The following is a 10,050-nucleotide window of genomic DNA, read 5'->3' on the forward strand; positions in this document are numbered from 1 at the left end:
ACATGGTTATCCTTATGGAAACCAAGAATAGAGCTAATGGAGTTAAGAAGAAAATCAAGAGATGTGGTTCTTTGTTGCAAACATGGGGATAACTGATCTAGGTTTCTGGGAGCTCAAATGATGTGGAATAATTGACGCAGTGGGCAAAACCACATTGAATAGTGTATAGACAGGGGCTTCATCACTCCTCAGCTTTTATTCCACTATCCAAATGCCACAGTTTTTCACCTAAATGATCAAGGATCAAACCATAGACCCCTTTTAATTTCCCTTGATCCAAATGTGGCCAAAGCAAAAAAGTTTTTCCGGTTTGATGCAAGATGGAGTTCTATGCAAGAGGCTCATGACATTATTACAAATTTTTGGTTGAGAAGAAGTATGGTTCCAAGTTTCTCTAATGTTTGTCAAAAGCTTAATGTTTGTCGAGCGGCTCTAGTACAATGGGATAAAAACAAAGTAAATAATTTAAGAATTCAGATTACTCATATTCAAAATTATTTGGAGGTGTGGTATGGGATGGGAATAATATTAAAGCTCTTGAGAAGGAACTTATAGAAGAATTGAATAAAGAAGAAATTTTCTGGGCCTAAAAAGCTAGGCAAAGTTAGCCAAAGCTTAGAGACAAAAACAATTCATATTTCCATGCTAAGGTCCTCCATAGAAGGTAAAGGAATCACATATATTGGCTAAGGGATAATGTTGCACTCATTTCATATAGGTATTTTAAGGTAGTTTTGCATCCATTTTGCCCTTATATTTTAGTATATTTTATGTTTTTAGCTTTATTTTAGCTTATTTGTTAACTTTAGTTACTTTATATTTGGTTTTTTAAATTTTATTATTTTTAATAGGTTTTTGTCTCAAATTGAGGGTCAATGAGTGCATTAGGAAGTGATTTGAAGAAATTTGGAGTCCCTTAAGCATGGAGGAAAGTTGAAGAAATCAATCCTTAAAAGATCAAGTTGGCCGAAATTTGCTTGAAATCCTGCTTAGGGTAAGCGGCAGTGCTTAAGGTGTAACTCAGGTCAAGCTGAAAGTCAAACATGAGCAGAAAAACTCATTTTATCCTAAACCTATCGAGATTTACTGAGAGTCTGCTTAACCTTAAGCAGACAGTGCATGCAGAGGCCAAAAATTGCTGAAGATGTTGCTTAGGGTAAACAGTACCCTAAGCAGACTGCCCAGAACGTGAATAGCTTTGTTGATCTGGATATTTTTACACCTCATTTCCTATCCACTCCTTGGCTCTTATCCATTTTTAGGGCAACTTTTGGGACCATATAAAAGAATCATTTTCTAGTTTTTACCAAAAGAAGAAGTGGGGAGAAAGAGAGAACAAAAAAAAAAAAAAAGAAATGCAAGAAAAGAATAAGAAGGAGAAGAGAGGACACCATTTCTGCTGGAGAGCTGCTGCCAAGTGATGTTTACCTGCAGTTTTTCAGAGTTTTGGGCTCTCATTCCCTTGGGTTTTTCTATTCTTAGTCTATTTTTATGTTTCTTTTATTAGTTTTATCATTTTCTCTTGTAAATTTTACCATGATAGAATAGTTTTTCTAAGATTTCAGAGTTGGGTTATAATGTTTTGAATTTATTTGTGAATTTGGATTGGGTTTTATCTAGATTCATATAAATATGAGTTTTGATTCTTTTCTTTGTGTGCTTTATGACTTACCTAATGTTGGATCCCATTGGGTCTAGTTTTTAATCTTTGATTGAAGGACCAAAAGGTGAAAATCATTGATAGATAACAAAGGATTAGAACTTGAAATCGCCTAGATTTAGAAATAAACTAGGGTTTTAAGAAGATTCATTGATTGATTACAAAACTTAATGGGTTTTAAGTTAATCAAATATTGTACGAAAGTAGGTTTGGTTTTCTTAAAATACTCTTTGGTTTGCTTGAAAAAGATATCAAAGGATTTTAGAATCAATCACCTTTAAACTCTATTTTCTTTTAAAATTGGATGAGCCAAGACAAATCCCAGTAGATTTAATTCATAAACTCCAATTCTAGAATCATTTTTAGTATCAATTAGTCTTTGTTTTTGCTTGCCCATTATTAATTTAGTTAATTTTTGCTTAGATTAAGACTTTATTTACATTACCCATTGCCTATTTTCTTTATTTTCTATTTAAATTGCTGCATTTAGTAATTTTTGTTCTTATAAATTGCCATTAGTCTAAATAATCGAAAAAATCATAGTCTAGTACTCAAATACAATTCCTCGTGAGAACGATACTTTACTTATCACTCTATTACTTGATACGACCTGTATACTTGCGGATTCACACCATCAGATAATACTGGCTGTTGGCAAACCTCGTTGAGGGTTGGATTACTTTTCAAAAATTTATACTTCCTTGAATCCAAGCAATCTTCATTCTTGTACTGCAGGTTTCAAAAGTCGTATCACTGATGTCATGAACTCTAATCTAATTATGCAGGTACCTGCAAAGGCAATCCGTAAAGCAACCTTCTCCAACAATCCATCCAAATCTCCTGGTATGGATGGTCTTACTGGTTTATTTTTCCAGTAATATTGGCATGTCATAGGAAATGAAGTTTGTAGTGTAGGTCAGAGTTTCTTTATAGAAGGAAGAATGTCGAGAGATGTGAATCACACTCTTTTTATTTTTGTGCCTAAAATTAAATTAGTATAATCCATGAGAGATTTACACCCCATAGGCCTGTGCAATGTTCTGTATAAAATCATCTCCAAAATTCTAACTGGGAGATTGCAACACATCATGGATAGCATTATTACAGAGGAACAAAGTGCATTCACCAAAGGTTGACTCATTTTAGATAATATCCTTATCAATCATGAACTCATGCACTATCCAAGATGCGAAAGAAAAGTTAGAATCATGGAAGGGCAATTAAATTAGGCATTAACAAGGCTATGAGTGTGTGGAATGGGACTTTTACATCATATGCTTAAGGTGTTTAGGTTCCATGATAGATGGATTAAGTGGATCATGTCATGCATCTCTACAGTGTCTTATTCTATTAATGTCAATGGCCATAAAGCAGGTCCTATTTACCCTTCAAAAGGGTTAAGGCAAAGAGATCCATTCTCTCCCTATTTATTCCTTATTTGTGTCAGCCTCTCTCATAAGCTCCATAGTTCATTTATAAAAGGGATATCCATACCTAGACATAGGCCATCCATAAATCATTTTTTCTTTACAGATGACTCAGTTATTTATTCAGAAGCATCTATTATGGAAGCAACCAAAATTAAACAATGCCTCTCCTTGTATAGGATAGCTAGCGATCAAACAGTGAACTTTGGGATTGCTTTTAGTCCTAATACTCTAGAGGCAAATTACAACCACTCTTGACATTCATAATACAGATGTATAGGAGCGGTTCTTAGGCTTTCCAGCATCTATGTCTAGATCAAAGAAGAAAGGTTTAACCATTCTTAAGGATTGCATCCAAGGCAAAGCCACAGGATGGAAAGAGAAGCTACTATCAAAGGGGTTGGGGGGGGGGGGGGGGTAGAGAGGTTCTGATCAAAGCAGTGACTTTTGCCATTCCAGTCTTTGCCATGTCCTATTTTCAATTCCTATCTTCTTTTTGTAGTGAGATTAATTCTATCATTACTAATTTCTGGTGGGGACATTTGAATGAAGAGAGAAAGCTTCATTGGGTTAATTGGCAGCAAGGGGGGAATGCGGTTCAACGATTTGGAGAGCTTCAATTTAGCCCTCTTAGCCAAGCAATGTTGGAGACTTATTATTACAAAACCCGCATCTTTGCTTGGTCGGTTATTGAAAGGGAAATATTACCAATTCTCTTCCATCATGCAAGCTCAACAAAGCTCATCCTCATCCTGGGTTGGCAGATGATACTTTGGGGAAGAAGAATCATTGATAAGGATTTTCGATGGCATATTGGCAATAGTGAGTCTATTTTATGCAAGGTGGACAATTGGATCTCCAAATCCTTTCCACATGCTGTTTCTCTTAAGGAAGATCATAATCCTTCAATTATCTGGGTCTCTTAGTTAATAGACTCAAGTTCAAATTCTTAGAATGTTCGAGTTCTTAAGGAAAATTTTCAAGAAAAAGAGGTAGCAAATATTCGGGCTCTCCCTATTAACTTGTTAAACAAGGAGGACAAGTAAGTCTGGCATGTTGGCAAAAGGGGAGAATACATTGTCAAGATTGGTTATATTCTAGCCCATTTTATGAAGTGGTTCGATAAATCCACAAGTATACAATTCGTTCAAGTAGTAAAGAAAAAATATCGTTCCATAGATATTTGATGTTTGAGTACCAAACTATAAAAGTCGTGATTATTTAGGCTAATGATAAGGTGTATCAAAATTAAAGGAGGAGATGCAATAATTTAAATTGAAATGTAAAGAAACAAGCAATAAGACAAGAAATTTAATCTCTAAACAATATACTAAATCACTAAATTAATAACAGGTATGTAAAAACTAAATTAATTGATGCTAAAAATGATTTCAGGGTTGAGGTTCATGAAATAAATTTTATTAGAATTTGGATAGGTAAAACCAATTTTAAAAGAAATACAAGTTTGAAGGAAGTTGATTCTAGTTTTCTTTAATTTCTCTTTCAAGCAAACTAAAGAGTGTTTTAAAGGAAACTAAACGCCATTCTCATATGATGTTTAGTTATTCAAAACCCTTTAAGTACTTTAATCAACTAAAAAATTCCTCTTAATCCACTGGTTTATCTCTAACACTAGGTGATTAAGTTCAATATATTCATTATTTATTAAATATTTTCACCTCTCGGTCCTTCAATCTAAGATTAAGAATAAAACCCAAAAAGGTATAGATAATGAGCATATAAATAAAGCACACAAGATATGAATTAAAACTTATGTATATTAAAATCTAGTTAAAAGTAGTCCAAATTCACAAATAAAACTTAAATCATTACAACAAACTCTGAAATTTTAAATATCTACTTACTCATGTTTGTATTTACAAGAGAAAAATATGAAATAAAGTAAATAGACATGAAAAATAAACTAAAATAAAGAAAACCGAGAAGAAGAGAATCTCAATCTCTGAAAATAGAAGCTGGAAAAATATCACTCTGCAGGCTAGTCTTCCTCTAAAGATATCATTCTTCCTTTCCTTCTTCCTTTTCTAATTTTCTCTCTCTTTCTCCTCATGGTAAAAATGAGAATATGATGCTTATATACTTCCCAAAGTTTTTCGCTAAAAGTAGTCTCAAAAGAGATAAAGACAAAAGGTATAAGTGGTGTGAAGTGTGAGAACATTTCTCGGTCAACAAATCTGTCAGCGCAATTCAACATGCCCCACATTAAATTCAGTGATTTTCAACATGCCTCGTGTTGGTCCAGAAGATGAGCTTTAGATTTTGCACTAACTAGCTGCACTAGGCAAGTTGCAGTTCCTGAAACTTTCGGCAAGTTTTGGTCTCAAAAATTTAGGTTGCACGACCCAATGTCGAATATAACGTACCACCTGTTAACTTCTGTTCACTGACTCTTAACTATGCATCCCCTTCAACACAGAGCATGTTAAGGCCCTTGAAAATCTCAGCTGGTATGTTCTATTAGGCATATTTTCTTCACTTTTCTCACAACTTTAAGCTTCAAAATCATCTTGGATTTCTCCTATATGTACCTTTTTGCCTTCAAATTATATTAAAACCTATTAAAAACATCAAAATTCCAAAAATCAAATATAAAGCAACTAAAATTAATAAATTAATTAAAATAAAGATTAAAAGCATGAAATTACTAAATTAAAATAGCAAAATAGATGCAAAACTACCATAAAATACCTATATAAATTGAGTTTGTCATGAAGTGTTCTTGAGCCATGGGAGGAATGGAGACCCAGGTCCAAATGCTCAGAGGGGATTTGGAAATTTTTGGAAGAGTGTCTAGAAGATCCTCATCCCTTCTAAATTGTCCATCTTTCTTTGGTTTCTCTTGAAAGATTAGTTGCCATTCAAAGATTTAATTCACAAAAGACTTCCCCATATTCCTCCAGACTACAGCTTTTGTGGGGATACAGAAACTTATAAGAATTTGTTTTTTCAGTGCCCAAGGGCCTTGGAGATCTAGATTAACTCTTCGTTGCGTATTTGATCTTCCTCTATTAGTGGAACTTCTATGATGGAATGTTGGGAAGAATTATATGGACCTCTTAGGGAGCAAGGCAAAGATAAGGAGTTTATCCCTATCTAAATCTTTCTACTCGTGCAAATTTGGAAGAGTAGGAATGCTCTTCCTTTCCGAAATGAAGTTATTAACCATCAGCAAGTTTTAGATTCAACGTTTAACCTCTTGGAGGACTTTCTATCCAGCTCAGGGGGTGCAACTCAACATGTCAAAAGCTTGCCTTAGTCTAATCGTCTGGTCTCCTCCTTCACAGGGCCTCATAAAAATCAATTTTGATGCAACATATCCAGTAAAGATAATAGGAGTGCGGTTGCTATCATCGGCAGAAATCATTGGGACATGACAGCAAGTTGAATGTGCAAAAGAATTCTTGCAATTTCAGACCCTCTAACAGCAGAATGTATTGCTTACAGGGAAGGGATTCTTTTTGCTAAGGCTAGAGGTTTTAAGCATATTGTGATTTAAGGTGATGCTCTTACTATATCATAAAGGCACTTCAAGGAGAAACACCACCACAGGACATCTCTAGAGTGATTGCTGATATTCTTTTTGCTTGCTGAGGATTTTGATGAAGTCATTTTTAATTTTATTAACAGATTATGTAACAAGGCAACTCATTCTTTAGCAGCTAAAACGCTTCATGATACCTCCTTTAGTTAAAATCCTTAGATGCAAGTCAAGTCAATTATGTATCAAGTTGTATGACCCATTGATGGTTTTAATGAAGCTTCCTTCTTCCCAAAAAAAAAAATTAAAAAGAAAATGGTATTCTTAGCGTATATTCGTTATGGTTGCGGTTTCTTGTTTTTTATTTTTTTTTCAAAATTAAATAAAAAACTTGTTCGGTTCGCTTGTTTCCATTTCATTTTTTAACCTCTTTTCTTTAAACATTTTAAAAGCAAGAAACGGTTTTTTGGAAAACCACGAAAGATGGTTTGTATTTTTTTATTGACAGTTTTCACGAGAACCCGCTATTGTCTTTACTCCTTTTTTTTAATCCTTTTAATTCTTTCTTATAAATTTCTTATCATTATCCATTAAAATCATACTTCTTGCATCTGGAACTTTTATCATTTCTTATCCTCTAGAGAGCTCTTATCATGGTTGCACACTGAGTTCCACCATCGAAAAGTCATTGTTCTTTATCAGTGTATTCACCTTGCCATACATGATTAACATCTCTTTCTATCTTTACCTTTTTTTCCCCTAATTTTTCTGCTTTCTATTTTGGAAGGTTTTATTCTCTTCCCACAGATGGCTAGATTATGTATAACATCTATTCACTCATTCCCTTTTTATGGACTGCAATGCCAAAGAAATTAGTTCAATTATTTCTTTCTTGTAAATGATTTTTCAATCCCATCTCCACCATCAAGACATTATCTCATCGCTGAATAATATTAGGTTAAATGCCACACTTTGAATTTTGAGTGATATGCAGAATTTGATTTTAAAGGTTGAAAATAATTTGAGATGGCCATTTTGGATTTCATTTTCTATGACGACTATAAGAAAAATTGATGATGTTTAAAAAAAATTAAAAAAAAAAACGTTTATAAGAAAGGTAAGAAACAAAAACAGAAAATAGTTTTTGATTTTTTAGAAATGAAAAACGAAAAACCTACAATGATACCAAAGAAAGTTTATTTTTTAAACATTTAGACAGCCTAACCATTATCTTGATTTTAAAATTTAACACTAAAGAAAGTTTAGAGTTTAAATCTCATTCTTTTTTTTTTAAAATATATTTATATAATTAAAATTTTAAAATAAATTTATAATCCCTTTTTCAGTAAAATTTTTTATTAACTTTAATCCACTAATAGTATAGGCTTCTACACTACAAAAATGTTTCTAAATTTAGAGCACTAACATAAAAATAATTATATAAACTAAATAAATTTTAACTTAATAGTATCATAGTTGTGTTTAGAGTTATAAAATTTTGATATTATTTTTCTTACGTAAAGGAGAGAATAATATATATAGAGAGATTTTAATAAAAGAGCTAGGTGAGCAAAAATAACAAAGCTTTTGATAGATGAGAAAAAAAAAAATTAAAAAAGCATACAGTAAAATTACCCACGTTATTAAAAAAATAATAAAATTGATGGAAAAGAGGTTTATCGTTAACAAAAATCTACTAATAAGATGCAATCATAAGGCATTCTGTAGTTTTAAAGCAAAAAAATCGAATTCAATCCATGAAAAATATATTATTAAAAAGAGCAATCATAAATTTAAAGAGATTAATTTTGTATAAATTGAAAGACAAATATAGAGAGATACTTCATAAATAAAAAAAGAATATCTAACAGAAGAGTAAAAATCTTGTATGGAGAGGAAAAGAAGATAATAAGTTTAATTAATCAAAACCTTGTACGGAGAGAAAAAGAAGATAATAAATTTAATTAATCACCTTTATCATTAGTTAATTTTGCTTTAGTTGAGATTTGAATTTAAAAGTTGAATTTTTAAAAAATAATTTTAATATTATGAAGTTACAATTTACTAATATTTTTAAATTAATTTTATTAATTTTTTATTATATATTCATAATAATCAAGATTATATCAAGTTAAGATCAGGCATTGATTACTTGGGAAGAATGAGTTACGCTAATCACTACAGATTTTGAATGGAACATTTTGACAGTTGTCCATAAACTTATCTAGTTATGATATTATAGTTTTTTAATTTAAAAATGTAACATAAAATCCCATCAATTTTTAAATTTTACACAGTAAAATCTCTCTAACCTACAATTATCGATTTTTTAGTTAGACGCTGACCTGGACAGTTTCAACATAGAGCTTAGTTAGTATTTCTCTTTTCTCTCTCAAGTTATGTATAAATTGAATCAATTTTCTTTTTATAAATAAAATAATTTTTTTTGTGTAGAGAGAATAATTTTACACTTTGCATAAGAGATGAGAGAGAAATGTTAATTAAACACCATGCAGAAGCTATTTATGTCAATTTTTAACTGAAAAATCAGCAATTCAAAATCAGAGGGATACATTTTAAAGTTAAAGTATTATAGTGTCATAACTATATAAGCTCAGAGATAGTTGTTAAGATTTATCTGATTTTAAATCGAAATTGAATTAATGATTGTAATTTTAAAATTAGAAAATTACAGTCAAATTAGTAGATCTTTTAATTTATAAATTCAATTTAATCATAATTTTAAAAAAATATTTTAGATCAATATTAAATTCAACCATTCTATCTCATACAATTTCATTTTAAATAAATAAATTTCACACTATAATTATTTTAATTTAGAAATATCCATAGAAATCACCATATTCGAATTTAAATTTAATTATTATTATTATTCGAACTCATCTCAAACTTATTATTATTATTATTATTATTATTACTTAAATAATGTCTAAATTTATTTTATTTTGTATATTTTAATAATAATTTATGTAAAATATACTTTTTATTAATAATTTATATATTAATAATATTATAAAATATTTAAATTCTATTTTTTTAAAATATCATATATTAAAAATTTATAAATATTATTATAAAAAAATATATTTTATATTTAATTAATTATTTATATAAATATAATTAAATTTAAGTGATAATTACTTAATATATAAAATTTAAACTTAACTAACTTCAATATAAATATTATGTTTTAAATTTTAATATATTTTAAATTATTTAATATGTTATTTATTAGCATTAATTAAGTACCAAAAATAGAGGGCGGTTGCCATCCCTACCCCTATCTAAATCCAATCATGCCCAACTAAAGCACCGCTTGTTGCCCAAATTTGAACCTCACAATTCTAGTTGGACAAAACCATAGCTGTGACTGTTATGATCGTTGCAACCCTGTGGGAAGGCAAAGGGATGTCACTTTCAAGTGGATGTTGTCAACGAATTCA

General features: G+C 30.7%; 1 protein-coding gene across 1 annotated transcript; it reads left to right on the forward strand.

Moving 5' to 3' along the window:
- Positions 1-3,394: 3,394 nt before the first annotated feature.
- Positions 3,395-4,013, forward strand: LOC131174045 (uncharacterized mitochondrial protein AtMg00310-like). The gene is made up of 2 exons (XM_058137082.1): positions 3,395-3,486; positions 3,590-4,013. The coding sequence occupies exons 1-2, from the start codon at positions 3,395-3,397 to the stop codon at positions 4,011-4,013; spliced, it is 516 nt and encodes a 171-aa protein (XP_057993065.1).
- The last annotated feature ends 6,037 nt before the right edge of the window (positions 4,014-10,050 follow it).

The sequence above is a fragment of the Hevea brasiliensis genome, chromosome 15 (assembly GCF_030052815.1).
Source record: "Hevea brasiliensis isolate MT/VB/25A 57/8 chromosome 15, ASM3005281v1, whole genome shotgun sequence".
Classification (NCBI taxonomy): Eukaryota; Viridiplantae; Streptophyta; class Magnoliopsida; order Malpighiales; family Euphorbiaceae; genus Hevea; species Hevea brasiliensis.